A 20,526-nucleotide genomic window follows, 5' to 3' on the forward strand; every position below is an offset into this window, starting at 1 on the left:
CGTTGACCTCGCAATTTATTTTTGATCTGCGGAAATAAGAAGAGATCATTGGGTGCTGAACAAGGACTGTACGGCAGATGACAAATCAATTCCATGTTCTTCGCCACTTCAAAAACGTTTTTGTTTGACCTGACGTGTAAGAGCTTGCATTGGTAAATAATTATCTTGAAAGAACCATACAGTTGATTGTTATTTAGCTCGGATTCATCTCCTGTCACGATCTTATAGACATTTTTTAAGCACCGTTATTAAATTTTTTCAGAATTTCTTTACACAAATCGACACGAGCTTTTTTCTGAGCGAATGTCAAATTATGCGGTATCTAACGCATGTTAGTAAAACTAATTACGCACAGCATCAATGTTTTCTGGCACAACAGTGATTTTTAGACGACCTTTACGAAATTCATCCTGTAGCGTGTGCTACCTCGATTGAATTCGAAAAACTAGCTTCCACGTTGGCTTGAGATGGTGCTCCATCACCAAAAGTCGAATCAAATTAATCGGCACACTACTGTTGGATTTATCCACGTAGAATGTCATAGAAAATCATCGTACGAAAATGTTCGCGATATAATTCCATTTTTTGATGGCTATGAATGTTTCAAGTATCTGTAAAGAACTCAAATAGCACTCGTATGATAACATGTTCTGAGTTCGTCAAATTTTATGATGGCAATATCAGTTTTGACATAGTTTTATTAGTGTTGCCATATGTCAAAACTTAAGCAACAATCCTCGTAGTGAATTGAATATATAAAAATTTATTCACTGTCCTTTTTGATCGCATTTCGTGATGTACAACTAGCTCATTTTATCGCCAATAACTTTTTTCTTGCGTTACTATCAAATACTCTTCCTGAATTCGTAATAGACTTCGTCACTAGGCCCTATAAATATATGGATGACTGAGAAAGGTAAATCTCTTGGTAAAATCATTCCCGTGTTTAGTTTAATAGATTTTTTCTCCTCTCTTGCATTTTTTTCGCTGGTTGGATATTTGGCGCAAACTTCTTATAGAAGGGAGAGAAATGAATACCTCATTTACTAGGGACCTTTTCGGTCGGTTTAATCTTTATCATTTAAATTTATCAATCAAATGTGGAAACAAAAAATATAGGGAAAGATGATGATGATTTGAAGACTTATGATAAAATGCGAGAAATCAGAAATTTAAGTAGGTTAAGTTGAAATACAACTTGTCTGATTTGATTTTTCTCTGAGCTTTGATAATTGTATAATGTACCCATTACACGTCTGCTTTCTTGAATAAATAATTAAACACTACTCTCAGATACTTTTGCTACAAAAAATCGGTTTTTATAATTGAAAAACTACTAAATGTTCACAATTTAGCTAAGTACACAAAAAAAATTTAAATTTGAATTTTCCTAGACCAGACTCGAGTCCATGACTTACAGTTTGATTAGACGGAGCATTAATACTGAGCTATCAAAGACATTCAAAGTATTTGTCGTATATGTGCTTCATAACGTACTATTGTATTTAAAACTATTCATAAATTGAACTACCTTTTGAAATAAGTAATATAAATTTGACTCAAACCTGTCAACATTATTGCATGTTTAGATTTCTCAGTGATTTATATTTCATATCAAATTATGTTGAAAAACCAATAAAAATGGATATAGAAAATGAATGTGACTTTTCTTTAACACCACGAAGTGCTGAAGTTGTCTAATCAAAAAACTGATACATAGATTTTTGTGTTTATGTCTCTTAATGTTCTTTATTTTAGGCCTCTTCTGTTTTAAAATTAGTTTTTTCATTAATTTTTAGATAAAATAGATAAGATAGATAAAATTTGACGTTTCGATTAATTTTAAGTCTTTATCAAAAAATTAATATATTAGAAATGAAAAAATGCTTAGACAATTGGCTCAAAAGCATGCAAGTGTTTTGCTCTTAATGGAGTATATTTTGAAAAACAATACATTTTATTATATGTTTCTATTTTTGGAAGTTTATTATTGACAGTTTTATTAGGTGCTATTAAGCGGCCAGGAATAATTTATTGATCGACATAATATCTCAAATGTGAGTGTACAAAAATAGCTGCTACTTTTTGATCCCATAATACACCTTATAATGGAATGGAGAGGGATGTACTGCCACACCCGATATCGTACCCTCGGATATTTATTTATCTTGATCTATATAATATTATCTTGGTAGCAAAAAATGCCATCTTGAGATACTTCACTCCAGAACCAATTGATTTCTATCGGTTCTGCCCTGAAAATTTTCATATTATTGATTAAAAATACTTGTTGAAAACTAAATCATCAGAATTTGATTTGAGAAAGAAAGTTGTTTCTGACCTTCTTTCATGTTCTCGTTTTCCACGTTTATATTTTTCCCAAAAACTTACAACATTTGAATATAAGTGAACTGGAACCTTGTGAAGTCGAGTTTTGATTTTCTTGGTTTCGGGAATTCTGCTTTGGAGATTCTGTATGTACATGAGAAATAATTTGTATTGTACTGGAGACTTTATCATTTTCATTCACAATAATTCGAACAAATAAAATTTCTATTACCTATAAAAATTTTTAATACTTCGCGTTGCCTTGTAATAGCTTGATAATAAACTTCAACTTTCAGCAAACGACATTCAGTTAAGTCGATCAGTTAACATAAATAATCCATTTACCTTCTGTTTCAGACTGTTGCAGTATAATTATTCCTTTGGATTGTTAGGTTGGATTTAAGTTCGTGATTTAAGTAGAGAAACTCGTCGCACCCAGTCCAACGTAACGCGTAATACCCTGGTAGTAACTAACATGTTTCTTGCGGTTTTCCGAGCTGTCCAGTTATTTAGGACAATTTAAGCCAACAATATACTATAATAATATGCGATTTTGTAATATTTATTCAAAAAAATATAGAACCAAAAACGAAAGGTACACACACATATATACCACTGTAAGTGAGGGAGAAACTACACAATTTCTCGAGATACTTATGCTAAAAATAATTGATTATGTGGTGGAAACAAATGAAATGCGTTTTATTGTTTTTTCTGCTCTTTTAATGACGATGAAGCTTGAGCAAACAAAAGGGTTGCCAATCTAGAACAAATTAGTTTGAAGACACAAAGATACGGAAACTGTTGAATTCATCATTATAATTGCTAATATTATAGCTCAAAATTGAATTGAATCTGTTTAAATTGAATTTGAAACAATTATGCTATTTTGCGGAAAATTTCTGTTTTATTAGTTTTATTACGACCCAGTTAATGGATGCTTGTTCCAATTATTGTAGTTTATATTTCATAATACACAAGGTCTATATTAGTGAGAGACGACATATATAATTGGAACCAATAACCAAAAAAATATTCATTAAAGGACGAATTAAAAAGTAAATATTTCTCCAATGAACACCTACACATTCATAAGGTTTCTAAGTACATACCAGGATACAGCCAAATTTCCAAATTCGTGTGACAGGAGGTGATTGCTAGTGTAAAAGTTAGTTGGGTCTTTCATAAAACAACATCTCCTCAGCTCACCCCTTCTCAAGATTCCACCTTTTAAAAGGTGGTGAGTAGAGTTAATATTTTTTTTTCTAAAATTTCGGTTCGCAAAGGACTAACAAAATTTCTGTTCTATTTTACGGAGGTGAAATTAGCAACACTCACTTTATTTCATATCAAAAACCAAGATGTTTTATGAAGTTTTATGAAATAAAATTACAAATTAAAATCCTGGTTCTCCTAGAACCAATAGCTGCAGATAAAAAATAAAATCAGAACGCCTCCTTACTCATAGTAGACATCTTCCCTTCTGTATACTGCCTGTGTATAATCTTTATAATTTTCATTTAAGCAGGTAGATGAAAACACCTACCTCAGGATTGATTTTCAATGAATCCATAAACAAGGATGAAGATGCTTTCCAATATCTTAAATCGAAAGTCCCAAGATTAAGGGATGAAAAGATTAAATAGGAAATTTTTGTGGGCTCTCAAATGCGCAAAATAATGAAGGACCCCGCTTTTGGTCAAATTCTGGAAGGGAAAGAAAAAGGCAGCCTGGAAAGACTTTGAAATTGTGGTACGAGAATTTCTATGCAACAAAAAGACAAGAATTATAAACAGTTGGTGAAAGAATTCCCACCAAAAGTTCCATGACCTAGAATGCAATTTTTTATATAAAAAGCAAGCACAAGAGGGTGAACACTATTACACTCGAGTAGTTCGAGTGGCGTGGGCTGTGTAGAGATTCCTGTGAATATTGATATCGAATTCCTCTTGGTTGTAGGGTTAGGGAAATACGTGTCAAAGAAAGGACTACTTACAAATTGACGTTCTGGGCGTCAGCAGGCATCTGTCGTGCTTGTATCGGTAAAGCAGAATCAGGTCAGCGACCTCTCTTCTATGGTCTAGGTCTATGTTCTAAATTAGTGAGGAATATTCCAAAGATTGATGAATCTGGGCCTTGTAGAGGGTTATAACGTATTGTGGGGTATAGCTTTTTGGTCTTAAGGAGAGGTCTAAAGCTGCTTGCTACTGTACGGTTCCCTAATAAATTTTCTATAACCTACATAAAGAAAAAAGTTATTGGTAGTTGGTGCTTTATTTGGTCAACCCGGTATTCCGATTTTTCATATGCTTTTCTAATAAATAAAACTAGTGAATAGAAGGAGCCGGTTTTCATCAAACATGAATTTTTCTTTGGACATGACATTGTGTTATATATGAAAATCTAAATTCAAATTTCGATAAATATTTCTAGTATCCTGATTTGTGAATCAATAAAATATATTATAGGGTTATTGCTCACCGACATGCACCATTAAGCAGCTGTAAAATTTATATCGATTTGGCTATCTTTCAAATCTTGGTTCTCGAAAAATTCGCCCTGATTCAGGAAAATAATTTTGCAAACTGTCCAATTCAGATTATCCATTATTAGGAGCGTCGATTGTTAAGAAGTTTTGTGAGACAAGGTTTTACATACAAATTGGTGATGAGAAATGAAAACACTTTCTGTTAGTAGAAGATTTTGTCGACAAATGTTTCTCTTTATCGGGTGACTGAATAAAAATGCAGAATACTATCTGGGAAAATTCTTTCGAAGACATTCGCAAAAAATTTTTCATTTTAGATATTTATAAATGGAAAAGTAGGTTTGTTTGATAATAATAAGAATCGTATAGGTGGTAACGAACCCTCAGATTATCAAATTATGACAATTATTATAAATTAATGAGGGAATTGTTATTTTTGAAAAAAGCCAAGAATGCTCATAGTACAGATGAGGGTAACAATTACGCCCTCGACAAAAACCTGGAAATTATTCTTAAGTGTGCTTTTTAGAGCTAGAAAAAGTTATGGTGGAAATGTATGAGCTAGGGAAGTTATTATTAGTAGATATAGTATCGTTCGACCACTAGCTCTGTCTTATGTTGAAGTCAATGTCAGGAGTACTATATAGAATTTCTTGCAACAAAAATTTGAGTTTATATGCGAAAGTTTGTTAATTAGTCTTATAAACGTTATTTTTATCTGTTTATTGAATCAATTTTAGTATTTGGAAGTTGAATAAATGATCATTGACATATTTTTCAGAACTTATTCCTATACAAGGCAATTTGAATTACAATGTCTGTATTTAGAGTCAAGACAATATAACAATTGATTCACATTTCCCCTATCAATAGTAAATTGTATAAAGGGCGATTGATTAGTGTGATAAAGTTCAGTACCTCCTTTGTCATTTAAGATTTCAATTTGGAAATTTGAGGGATTATAGCCATCATTGATATTAACGTATATTTGGAATCAGCTTGACATTCCTATAACGATGATATAGAGTTGTAATGTAGTTCACGGGTTATTAAAAATGAAATCGTGATAAGTTAAATACCCTGTACAATATAAGAGAAATTCAAGAATTATGGAAAATTATTTTATCCCTCAATATTTATAGAATCTGATAGAGGATTAATCAAAAGAACATTATGTTCTTGGTTTTTTCGAATGAATTCCACCATGCATTTCATGTTGGTATAGAAAAGTACTACCAACATACTCCTTTTGATTATTAGTTCTTAGGATATTTCCATTTTTCTTTGCAAAACAATGATTATGTACCTATATCTAATCATTTAACAATTAATTGGGAGCTGGTTATGATTTATTTGTCGAAAATTACATTTATTTATTTCTATTTGGTATTAAATTGTGAATATAGTAAAAAACACGAATATCACAAATAAATAAAAGGAACGAAATAATAGAAACAATAAAAAACTATCTACTTACACGTCTTGATTATCACAATAGGTATATTAATTTTTTTGGAAACAGTAAATTCTACGAGAAATACTGTTCTTTAATTTCTGAATTTTTTTTTCTAATTTTGTTACAATTTGACAAATTTTTTAAGAAAAGGATAAAAATTAATTTGCTACTTACTACTTTTCCATTATAATTGTTACAATACCTTTGCATTTTTAGTTTATGATTTAAAAATATTCACCTTTTTAACAAGTAAACACTGAATGTGACGTTTAGAATACTTTTAGTTTAGTAATTTTATACTTTTAAAAACTGTAATAAAATAAATAGGGTACCTACAAAACTCAAAATAAACAAATTAAACAAAAATAACTAACAATAAATAAGAAAGAACTAAAAACTATTTTATTGAATGTTAAAATGACCACCACTACAATAAGATATGCTCAATAATCAAAAGGTCTACTAGCACGATCTAACATATTGACATCAGCAGTTCGGACAACCTCCTTAATTCTATTCTTTATGTCTTCCTTAGTAGTCGCGGGTGTTTTGTACACTTGTTCCTTGACATAACCCCAACAAAAAAAAATCCATTTTTGTAAGGTCCGGTGAACGAGGTGGCCATTTATGGAGTCCTCCTCTACCTATCCATCGTCAGGGAAATTAATTATTTAAATGTGTATTGATCAGTTGGGTATAGTGAACTAGTGCACCGTCATGTAGGTACCACATTCGCCGCCTATCATAAGCAGGTAATTGCTAAGTAGTTGGGGTAATTCGTTTTGTAAAAAATTTAACTAAACTTAACATTCATTTAACATCAACAGAAATATGGGCCTATAACCTGATTCCTAATTATTCCACCCCATACATTTAATGACCACCTTGTTTGACTGATAGTCCGTATACAATGCAGTTGATCTGTTATATAATAATGGAAATTGTGTCTATTAACAAAACCATTTTTATGATATGTTGCTTCATCGGCAAATAATACAAAATTGAAAAAAGCTCAGTTTCGCTGAATTTGTTCTTGAGCCCACTTACAGAAGGTCAACAGCTTTTCATAATCATCCAATAGTTTCTGCATTCGCTGTATACGGTAAGGATGCATTTTGATCTTTGATAGAATTTTTTGGACGACAGTTTGTTTTGATATTTCCCGTGTCGAGATATGGGGATCTTCCTTGACTTTCAACATTACGGTCATCTCGTTGTCCTGTGACATTGCATTCTTCAACCTTTCGGTTTTTTCGCAAGCTACACTGCGAGTTCTGGTAAATCGTTGGAGCAAATTTTCCAATGTCTCTTTTCTTAGCTGTCTTCTATGTGGAAATTTCTGTTGATTATTCCTTTGTGCGAGTAAACAGTTCTTATCACTGGCACCCAATATAAAAATCATATCTGTCTATTCTTGTATCATAAAGTTCATGATCTTAATTGCTTCTTCGTTCTTTGTAATACGTCTAGATAATATCTAATCTTTGCTTAATTTAGTTTTGTATAGACCCTATCTATTTTATTACAGTTTTTAAAGGTATAAAATTATTGGTTTGATTTTATCACAAAAACTAGAAGTATTTTAAACGTCACATTCAGTGTTATTAAAAAGTGTCGCGAAAAAGGTGAATATTTTAAAATGATAAACTAAAAATGCAGTTTTCTTAGAACCAGTCAATTTTAGAGTGTACATTATAAGACATATCTTGAAGGGATGAAATAGTTTTATAAGATGGTAGTGAAATCTCCTGAATTAGTGCTTATATAAAAAATACCCCAAACCCCAAACGAAACTTCTATTCTGTTCAGACATTTCAGCCATCCTTCACCTTCGTACTTACAAAACAAGTTTAGTTACTTCCCACTAATAACATTTCCTAGGCAGCATTTCTGGTGCACCAATTTTCGTCAAATCTTCATATATTTCGCTCCAACGTCGCGACGTCACAATTTATAGAAAAAGAAAAGGAAGGGATATATGCAGAATTTTACGCTGAATCTGATGGTGAACAAATATACAGGGTGTCCTATTTAAAAAACTTTTCTCATGTTGTCACGCTTAGGCTGAACACCCTGTATACCTCAAAATATTCTAGAAATGTGTTGTGTACATTTGATCTTAAGTAAGTTATTGCACTTCCACACACTAATGGGCCACTCTGTATATGTATATATATATATATATATATATATATATATATATATATATATATATATATATATATATATATACACATATACAACACATATATAACACGCAAAGGTATAGACCAAAACGCTGAATTTAGGTCTAGTGTTGAGAAAAACTTGCAGTCCCTTGTCTTTAATATTAGGTCTTCAATAAGAGGGAATAGCTGTGACTGAGGCACAACTATTTTATTTAAGTCTCGAAAATCAATGCACAATCTTGATTTTTTATCTTCTTCTCTTTTATATGCTAATGCGACCGGTGCTGCGAATGGGCTATATGATTCTTCTATTATATTTTTTTCCAATAATTTTGCAATTTGATTCTCAATTTCTTTCTTGTCTTCAATTGTGCAACGATATGGACGTTTACTAATAACGTAATATTTTTCTGTTAACAGGTCTATGTGTGCTTCATAATCCGTTACCTTTCCTATGTCAAATTTGTCCTTTGCAAATACTGACTTATTTTTTGATATTAATTCATCAATCAATGCCTGTTTTTCAAAGTCTAGATGATTAATACAAATTTGAAAGTCTTTTCCACATATGCCTTCATTGAAGTTTATTAAATTATCAGATTTTATTTTTATAGAAATTATATCTGAATCTGTTTCCTTAGAAACTGTTCCACTTCTTTGTATGGGTATTTTCTGACTAATTTCTAAGTTTGCATTTTGAACTAGGTAAAACTCTTTTATACAATCTAGTCCCACTAAGAAGTCATAATCGAAATTTTCCTTGTCTATTACAAAAACATTCATTTTCTTTTCCACATCAAAAATGGCTATATCTATTGTAATTATGCCATTTGCCTTTTTAACGCCATTAATCGTTTTCAAATTAGTATTGTTGTAGTGACTGGTTTCCTTATTATTTATTTCTAACAATCTTGAATTTATCAATGAGACATTAGAGCCTGAGTCATAGATCCCAAAAACTTCAACATTCTCATTGAGTACTAATTTGACTTTGATCAATGGCGGCACTATTAGTTTTTTTGATCTTCACACTGCAATTCACATTCCAATTCTGAATTGTTAACGAGCTTTATTTGCTTTTTATCCTTTTCTGTATCTGATTTTGTTCTAAACCAACAGGAATCTTCTGAATGATAGCGTACACCCTTTTTTAATTTTTCACAAATACTACATTTTTCTTTTACTTGCTTGGTATCGTCTTTTTTTTTAATATTTTTTTTTTGCAACCAAATGTTCTAATTTTCCAAGTTCACTAAACAAGTCTTTAGTATATAAAATTTCTTCCTTGTTGATTCGATCAGTTATAAAATCTGGTAAGCCGGCGGCAATTATATCAATAAGTGTCCCTTCATCTATTGTTTTTCTTACTTCTAGTAAAAGTTTTTCTTTTTTAACTGCATATTCTAATAAAGATCCATATTGATATTTGAACGATAAAGCATACTTGCTAGTAGTCCAACCTTTATTTGCATAAGTCTGTATAAAGCTCGATTTCCATTGTAACCACTCGGAATGTAAGGTAAGTTTGATTATCATGGAAGAATACCAATCAGTGCACGATTTTTCAAGAAATAATCTAAAGATTTCAATTCTTTCTTCGTCTTTTAATACATTGAACCTTTCACATTCTTTTTCAAATACTTCCATCCACTGATTTGCATTTGAACTCTTTCCATCAAATTTTTCAATTACAAACTTGTCAGCTAGCTTCTTTATGCTTTTTTTTTCTTTTTTCTCCTGGTTTTCTATTAATTTCTCTAAAATTTTGGCTATAGGATCTTCTGAACACGTTTTGCTTACGACAGTCAATTGTTCTTTGGTAGTTTCCTCTAGAAATTGGTTCTGAAAAATCATATTGCCATCCTCATCAACATATGTTTTTAATATATCCTCTGTTGTTTTTATCCAAACACTTCTAGTTTAATGTCTTTTTTTTTTAATGTATTTTTCACTGTGACAAAAGTTTTCGAAATTTGAATATATGTGTGCTGTGAAATAGCTTGGAATTCTTCAGGAATAAGGAAATATTTTTCATCTTCAGTCACAATTGCGGTTATGGCGATATAGTTTGACTTTCCGTCGGTTGTTGGTTTCACTTGAAAAGTAAACTTCAACTTTTCCATTTTGTTGACAATAAATGTCGTTTTATAAGACAATTTCCAATATATCTGTGGTTTTGGTGACACAGTCAATCAAACACAATTGTGTTTCTCTGTAAGAAAAGATAATTTATTGTTATTAACATGTAAACTAAAAATTACATGAAACAAAAGTATGCACCTATTTAGTACTAAACAAATATTTCATACCTGTAAGAAAAGAAACGACATTTAATGTTATTATTAACAATGTCTGTTCCAAAATCACAAATTAAAATAAGCTTAAAAATGAAATTGTTTTCCAGCACACAATCACACAACACGACATTCGAGGTTATGCCCTTCTTCCCATCGATGACAGTGACAGATCATCTGTCACAAACGGACTTTATGTGATGTACGGCAAAATAACACGCAAAAGAAAATTATATTTTTCTTTAAATATATATATATATATATATATATATATAAATTGTCTTTGTTAGCTTTTTTTTTATTGGAAACGTGGTAAGGAAACACCAAATTGGATTAACTTTAATATATTTTCCGAGCTTTCGAATACTTATATATTCATCATCTGGGACTGAAATTATAGTTTAATACATTTTGATATTGTTATTGATATTGTAAAAAATTTTAAACTCATAAAATTGAAAATTCAATATTCAAATTGACGTTGATAGAAATATTGATTAATTGAAATATTGATTCTGGTTACTATACGAATTTTTTTTAATTGTTGATTTTTCTTGAGTTTCAGTGAATGATGTTAATATTGATTGGTAAATTTATGAATAACATTAAACTTCAATAGGTTAGGTCGTTATGAATGTAGTTGAATATTCATTGGCTAGAATATAAATGACTATAAATTTTATAGGTTAGATCGTTATATGTGAAGTTGAAATTTATGGGTTAGGTGAGGTTAGTTGGTTGTTAATGGCGTTACCTTTTTTTCGAAAGCTCGGAAAATATATCAAAGTTAGTCCACTTTGGTATTTCGTTGCCACGTTCCCAATAAAAAAAACCGCAAAGACTTCCTTACAACTCACACACATCAATCAACTGAGGATTGTGGTGTCTTGATTTCGGATTTAATACCTTTAATACCTATTTAAATTGATACCTAACATAAATATTGAATTTATTCAATCTGGTTTTTTTTTTCAAATTGATGTAAAATTTCATTGGTTGGATTATGAGTTGAGTTGAATTTTATAGGTTAAGTAAAGTTAGTTGCTTATAATTTGTTGCGTTTTTCCATTTTTTTTAAAACAATTGAATCTACACCAATTTAACAATAAAGTAATGACTATTGTGAAGATAAAGCAGAACTCTTTTGGAAGAGGTATAACTCGGCATTATCTAAATACAGCAATATTATAAATATTTTCAAACATAGTCACCATTGGAATTGTATCATGAGATTAATATTATCAATATATCTCTCTGTCGTTGAGCTCTGCCGCCTGTGAATGAAACCATCGTGTGATTGACAATGTTGTTCTCTCTTCAGTCGTGAAGCGATGGTTGTAAATCACACGTCTCTGCACAAACTGAACAAAATCATTATTGATGAGGGACAGTCACCAAATGCACTCTTCATCATGAACAGTTTGAAAGGAAAACTGCGTGCACCATCTGCTTATTCATGATTTTCGGCCCATGAACAAGACATACCTGTCTGGCTGTTGTAGGAAATTCTATACTCTACAATATTTACAATTGATAGCATTAGAGCCATAAGAAACAGTTGATATTTTCAGAATCGACTTCGACTCTTACGGCAGTAAATCTGAAACTGAGCTTCTTTAAATATCTGGTGTTCTCACAATTCTCCTAAATCTTTCTCATTATAACGCATATTTATGATCGATCTGATCCTCCCTCAAATTATTTAGTAAGTAGATTGTAAAATAAAAAAAAGGATGTCAAATTAATTTTTTATGTTAGATAAAGTATCCGCGATCCTTATGAAAATCATCTAAAACATCATCTTTTCTAAAAATACGTCAGCACATAAATTAACGTATTGCATAAACTACGACGCAAGCACCCATCTACATAAATCTGCATAAAATGTGATCATATTATAATTTCAGCTTCTATATGTTCCATTAGAACAGACATTAACTACAATAACAAGATTCAGAGAGAATTAAAAATGTGATGATTATTCATTTGAAGTGAAGATTTGTGCAAATGAAGCAATAACTCTTAATTTTAGCATTTACGGATTTTGAGTTGATAAATCCTCTACAATCCTCTAGTAAAAATGATTGGGGGCAATAATAATAGCAACGAAACAGACTCATTTTGAAGTCAACCTTTAAATTCTATATTATTTCCTTTTATAGATATAGTTTTGAAGGTTCATTTGATTTTACATTGAAGTGAAAAATAAAATATCGTACTCATATGCACTAGAGAATTTATGAAGTATGAAATTTATTTTTTTTTGGAAATTAATCTATTTTTTTTATACAAATTATCCTAATAATACAGTTTTTTACTTGTCTTATATTATCTTTCGTTCTAAATTATTTCCTGTGCATCGTTTTACATAATGTTATAATTATCTTCAAACATTTACAAAATTAAATACATCGTAAAATATGCTAGAGGGTCAAATAATAATTTCATGTTTTATGTGCAATAAATTTTTACAACCAATAAATTTGATTTTTCCAAATGTTATCAAGTTTAGTTGTAAAAATAAATATTTCCACAATTTGTTTACAATTGAGATATATCTATTTTGTTAATTAATTCTGCGGAAAATATCCGAAAAGACAACAGATATTTTAGACTTGTTCATAGCTGTAAATATTTTATTTACGCAGATTTTATAATAACTTCTTATTAGTTTCACTTAAACAAGGTGAATATTTATAATGGTTACTGTGGGCAACTCTCAATTATAAAAATTTGAAAAAAAAATAATTAATAAAAATTTTAGACAACGATATGCTTTATTGCGTATATAATTGTCCTTCAGAAATGTTAATTAAAATAACCATCGATTGTTTTCAAACCAATTTTATTCTTATTGATCTTCACTGATCTCGTGAAACATAGAGTGCATACTAAAGAAACTGTAGCCCCCGTTAAGGGGATCAATAAAGATCGAAATCAATTCGTAAACATTTGAAGAGGTATTGATAAACACGGCAGCATGTTTTGCGAAAAGTTACGCCTTATATGCGCAACATGTGGCAGCCGAAATCATATTTAAAAATTAGCTTATGAAACTCTAGAAAAACCATTTTTCATATCTACGAGGGTTACTACTTATCTTTTGAGATATGGCGACACTGATGGGAGTATTGCAAATTTGACATAACCATCATAAATGGATCCTTAATGAAACGATAGAAGAAAATTTCCAGAAAGGTTTCATGGGGAGGTCCGGCGGTTGATGACTCGATTGATAGCAGAAGAACTATCTATTTCTTTGCTACCATCAGGGTAGTCCGCAAGAAGTTTTTCCACCGATTGCGTCCCGCTGCTCATAAAATAATCATTTTGGAAACTCTTGTGATATTATAACTGATCATATAATTCATTATGGAACGCTTCGAAATAACTTTAAGCCTAGAAATAAACGATCAAAGCGCACAAATCATTTGAAAGCAGTTTTTTGCACAGTGACAATATATAATTAATTTTAAGACAGAAGATGAAGCTCTCGATAACAAGGGAGCCAATAACACCGATTATGAAAAGGAGGAAATTATGAAAACTATTCAATCTATATTTGAAGAAAACTGTAATTTGGCATAAATACGTTTAGGCGTGCAGAATATGGGAATAATATTTTTCCGAAATAACAAAGTTCAATGATATAATATCTGAGAAAGTATTCAAATTTTTTATCGTCCACTACAAGACTTATGACATCGATATTATTTGTATTTACAAAACACCTGACTCTGACGTGCATAATTTTTGTCACAAACTACTGACCTTACTGGAGTCCTTACCTCTAAAAAGTAAACTAATTCAATATTGATTATTTCAGCGTGTGTGCAGATCAAGAATGACTTCAGTTGATTTTCAATTCTTTTGGTATGGTCGTGCAAATAATGGTACCAACCAGGCTAACTAAGACCAGTTCTAGTACTATAGACTATGTCATGTCATCGTATGATTCAGAATCCACCGTACTGTCTTCAATGCATCCGATCATGAAGCAGTAAAATCCAATACTAAAAATGCTTCTCGCAAATTATGCCGTATCTTTTCGGAAAACATTTTTCAAAACTTTTAGCACCGTTGTCAAACAACTGACTGCTCTCTGGTGATGTAGACTTCAAATTTTCTCGATTCAGAAAAACAACTAACTAGTCTGGCATCCAATTTTTTCCCAAAAAATTGATCGTAAGATAATAAAAGATATTTATTATAATAGGACGTTACCACTTCAATTAACCTTTCATTTCAAAATGGTATTTCTCCCAATTGTCTTAAAACGGCTATAAATATACCTCTGCATAAAGGAGGAGATGAAAATCAAGCATCGAATTATCGCCCAATTACCGTCCTTCCCACGTTATCTAAAATCATAGAAAGATTGGTCAAAAAGCGGCTCCTAAATAATGTCTACTCTAGCCTACTTCGATTTCGTCCACTCACACCTCAATTGTGGATCAAAAATTTATGTATTCCGTTTATTTGGAACACTACATTCATGAACTTTGAGATAAAAACTCAGATTTGAGATAACTTTGAGATAAAACTCCCAATTTAGAAGTGTCTTTTTTCGGAAATAAATACAGCTTGCAATAAAAATTTTCTTGTAACTCAATTCAACATCTTTTCATCATTGAACAAACAAACAAAATACTAACAAAAACTTTTTTCTAGGTAGAACAATATACAGTCCTGTGGTTGTTACTTATTGTGATAGTAGCTGGGAATTTAGGAGTTATCTATACATTGACCATAGGTGGAGCAAGAAAAAGTAGAATGAACTATTTTATTGCTCATTTAGCATTTGCAGGTAGGTATATCTCAATGACATATATACGGAGGCTGCTACTTAAGTTTTCAGATGTGGCAACACTAATATGAATATGTCAAATCTGACACTGCCATTATAAAGTTTGAGTTTTTTTACATATAATTCATCTTGGGTAAAGAATGGAACTAAATGACGAACATTTTCTTGCGATAATTTTCTATGAATTTTGACATAAATTAAACCAACAGCAGTGTACCAAACAAATCAACTCGGTTCGACTTTTGGTGATGAAGCACCATCTCGAGCCACGGTTTTCCGTATTCAATCGTGGGTCTTTCAATACCAGACAAATCCAAACAAAGTTATTCGCGTACGAGGCACTGTTTTTTCGAAATAACTGGACACGTCGCCACCGTCCCACTAGAGCAACGTAAAACGGTCAATTGTAAATGGTACACTAGCATTGGTTCGTTAGAAGGGAAATCATGGAAATCCATCGCAGAAGACGATTCATTCTCCATTACGACAATGTGGGCTCTCATACATCAGTCAAAACATCGAAATGATGGGTCATCCGCTGTACAGTTCATGTTTCGCACCCATTGATTGCGCTTATTCCTACAGATAAAAAATAGATTGCGAGGGTAACGGTTCTACACCTGAAGAAGCGGTTGATGCGTTCAAATCACAAGTTTTGGAGGCACCTCAATCGAAAGTGATCTTAATAGAGGTTATTTTGAAAAACAATAAGTATTTATTTGCGTATCTGAAAACTTAAGTAGCAACCTGTGTAGTCCATACAAACGTTCGTCTTGATAACCCTTATTCAGGAATTGTAGGAATCTAAATTTTTCCAAAGAAAAATTTTTGTTCGTTCATAATTTCTTAATCATGCATTAAAATTTTAATGGCAGATTACAAACAATGTCATGTAACTCATTAATGACAAGACTCATCACACATGTAATAGCAACTTTTCATTCAAAATTAAAGAGCGAATCACGATCAAAATCATTGTGTATTTTACCTGTATTTTAATGATTTATAACTATATATCACAATCGGTAGTGCGATATTTTCATAATATTTAAGCTACAAATTTTTCAAAACATGTTTGAAGTGGAGAAAATCTTTTAAGAGAAATTGTATATTTAAATTGGTGTGTGTACAGACAAGATTTTTCCCTATATTATCTCAAAAAAAAAAATTGTGGAATTTTCAATATAAAGATCTGTATGCGTCTTCTTATTGAGAATTCTTATATTATATTATATAAATCTTATGTATATCTGTAGCTAATACATGTTTACACTCTTATTTTCGATGATAAAAACAGTGAAGTACATACTTCTTATTTTATTTATCAACTTAATTCGTGTTTCCGAATTCAGAGCAGATGAAAGACTGAAGCAACAGTATTATCAGATACAAAAGATAATCAAATCATTGAGGACATCAACATCTTGGGTTCTATCACTCGTGAAATCGTGAAATCAAATAAATACTAAAATAGCTTTGGAAAATTTTCCATGTTATTTTCCATGATATTTTCCGTGTTATCTGGAAGCTTTTAAGATTACAATCAGTTTGAGATGGAGTCGGGTGTTCAAAATCCAGCCTTCGTACCTCAATCCTATAAAGTGCAATTCATGGCACAGCTAGCAAAGACTTCGTTACAATTGAGGCATGAAACTGATGCTGTATTGGAAAATTATTCGGTGGCAACATGATTCTATACAAAGTTATATTACTTCATCACCAATATTGCGAGTCCTGGGCTTTTTTCAGACGTTGAAGCAAGTCAGGAAGTCCTTAACTGGAATCCCTGGCAACCCCCTCATCACGGTTTTACTCGATTAATGCAAACTGCTCTCCTATCACTTTGAGGAACAGAAAAAGACTCAAAGATCCGGCGAATAGTGTGGCTGTGATAACACTGAAGTCTTTTTAGGAGCTGAAACCTCAAACATTCAAAACGCAGTAGCAGGGTACCCAATTTTCGTGATATCTATCCGCAATCTGCATGAAAGACTGAATTTACGGTCTATTTAGGTGGAACGAACTCCTTATAGATCAAACTTGCTGTCAAATAAGCAGATGAGCTTCGTTTCCATTTTCGAATTGCTCTTGGAAGCTTTTTTGTTCTTAGATCATTTGGTGTTAGACTTTGACACCTCGATCCGAAATCGTACTAAAAAAAACAACTGTACTTAATAATCACAGCAAGTAGCAGCATAGGATCACTTCTAGCCTGTTCCAAACAGTCTTCTGTGATTATTATTCTATATGGTTTGTTATTCTGGAAAGTTTTCATCATCACGTAATGTTGAATTAAAATCTTCTTTTGCATATCGCGATTGATATTTAGATCGTCTGCTATCATTCGAATCGTTTATCAACGATTTTGATGGATTAAGACGAGTACACACAACACGTTCATACTGGTCTCACTACATCAAATCACGACTATGGTTGATGGCGACTCATGTCTTTTCACAGAAAATGGGACATGTTGTTGATGAAAATACTGTTTCCAAACTGATAAATATCCTGAAAGGCTGGGCGTTTAATGTGAGGAAACAAAATGGCGAGAAAAAGAAATATTATAGTTTCAGAAGTATAATTTTTATTTTTACAGGGATTGCAATACTATCCTCAATCCATTTATTACGTTTAAATGATCCTATGCTAAGAAAAAACAATCGAATAAGGAACAGGAACAAAAATAAAGCTCAGTTTTCCCAAATTACGAAAAATGTATCAAAGTAGTAGAAGTTATTATGAGAAAACTGTAATTGAATAAACCAAGAATAATAAATAATAAAAACAAGAACAAGTGTTCACTACTTAAAGAAGAAATATTAAGCAAATTATTTGCGGTTTATAGTGTAATTCTCGTAATTTCCAACCATTTTATTCTGTTAGTATTTTCTTTCCCATTCAAATTCACTAAATTCGAGCTCTCAATTTTTTTCATTCGGTAAATATTCGTGCATCAAAATAATCAGATGATGATTGCATTCAACCTGTTTGTTTTTACAAATTGCAATCGTTGCAGTGGTGTCGGTTTTTTTGTTAAAATGTGAGAAAGAACTCTTGGAATTAGAGAAAAAGTCATTCAAGTTGTTGCACTTGTGCAATTAGAAATTTGTCAGATTATTTTGCAAATTTTTTGGTATATGAAGGTACTCAGCCTACAAAAAAATTATTGAAAAACAGCAATTTATTTTCCAAAATAGTTTCCCTTCAATCTAAGATACTTGACAATGTTTTTAGATACACAACCCAACTAAAAAATATTTTTTTCGATTTCTGCGGAGTGGCTCACATTACATTTTTATAGTTGAGAAATATTTATACCATCAAAAAAAAACAAGTCTCGCAACAGAAATAAAATTGTTTTCCCAAATAAACTTAATAGTTTTCTGATATCTCAATATACAGCAACACATATTCACATGTTATTGTGATTAAAATAATTAATATATATTTCAATTTCTAGATCTTGCAGTTGGACTCATAACTGTTTTGACAGATTTAATTTGGAGGATAACAGTTAGTTGGTATGCCGGAAATATTGCATGCAAAATAATAAAATTTCTTCAGGTGAGTATTACAAATTGACTTATTTATAATTAATCCATAATAAGATGAAATCACTTTAATAATGTTTAGGTAATTAATTTATCTTTTTATTACTACTCACTATTGTACAATTAAACTGGCTACAAGAGATATTAAATAAACATGTCATCGTCCTTAAAGATCGGAGGAAAATTAAAATTGATTAAACCTATATATAGGGTGAATGGTTAATATAATAGAGTTTAGTACCTCTTGGTCTTTGGCATAACAATTCGAAAATTTGAGGAACTACAGCCATCATTAAAATTCATATTTTGAAATTATTCACAATCTTACAGCGTGTTCCAGAATGCAGTGCCTCATCCAAGTTACATTATTTCAAATAAAACACATTACAATAATATATGGTTGTGATATATCCTACGGGTTATTTAAAAAGTTATAACCAATTTTCAATAAAAATCGTAATAAGTTCAATACCCTGTATAATGTAAGAGGAATTGAAGAATCAAGATATGTTTACATTACGGAGCATTTCTATAGAAACATTCTGAAATTCATTCCTCACTCTCTCCATCATGTCATCCCTTGTTGTTGAATGTATTTTTTACACTTCATTCTTAATGTGACCCCAGAGAAATGAGTCCATTTTATTGAAATCTGGTGGCCTTGGTGGTCACTGTCACCATTTTTTCTCATCCGTCTTCCAGCAAATTGTTCACCCAGTTCACCTATAATCATTTGAATAGCGTGAGCACGCTCACCATCATGCAAAACCACATCCTTTGACGTGTACCAAGTGGGACTTTTTCCAGTAACAGAATTAATTGGTTTACAAAAAAAATTTGATTCAATCTCAGCATTTTCATATTTTTAAAGTGAAAGATTTGCCTGTTAACACAATCATTTCTATTGAACGTGGCTTCATCTCCAAGTAGAATACATTCCAGGCTCCGTTGATTAACTTTTCGTGCTGCTAATTTTTCAAAATGAAGCATTAGGTAATTCCTGTTGCAAGTAAATGTGGTAAGGGTGTATTTTGTTTTTGTCAAGGATCCTTTACACGCCGTAGAAGCTCAGTTCTTGTTCGCTAAAAATACCCCTTATACTTGTGTGTGTATTCAGCAACAGCGAGCAAAACATTAATTCTATTTTTTTTTGTCACAGAAGTTTTTAATGGTTCACGCTTTTCACAATTAACTCGTACGATTGAACTGTTCCATCATTTTTTCCAAGATCGCTTTTGTAGGTTTGCGCCTTCATGGAAACGTCGATGGTATTTTCTTGTTGATATTAACACGTTTTCATTGCATTTTCCCAATATCCAGATCCTATTAATTATTTCATCAGTAGTGAAATCATTTTTTCAAATTCTTCGAAACACCAAAAAATCTACAAAACTGCTAAGTGCAAACAAATTAATCACATCCAAATCACAA

The 20,526-nt window shown here is 31.4% G+C and overlaps 1 protein-coding gene across 1 annotated transcript in view; it reads left to right on the forward strand.

Annotated features, from left to right (window-relative positions):
* Positions 1–20,526, forward strand: part of LOC130901750 (cardioacceleratory peptide receptor-like) — a 93,925-nt gene that overhangs the window by 42,752 nt on the left and 30,647 nt on the right. Inside the window, exons 2-3 of the mRNA XM_057813323.1 lie at positions 15,406–15,541; positions 19,005–19,108. Of these exons, the coding sequence (XP_057669306.1) occupies positions 15,406–15,541; positions 19,005–19,108 (240 nt within the window). The remainder of the gene's footprint in view (positions 1–15,405; positions 15,542–19,004; positions 19,109–20,526) is intronic.

Source organism: Diorhabda carinulata, chromosome X (assembly GCF_026250575.1).
Source record: "Diorhabda carinulata isolate Delta chromosome X, icDioCari1.1, whole genome shotgun sequence".
Classification (NCBI taxonomy): Eukaryota; Metazoa; Arthropoda; class Insecta; order Coleoptera; family Chrysomelidae; genus Diorhabda; species Diorhabda carinulata.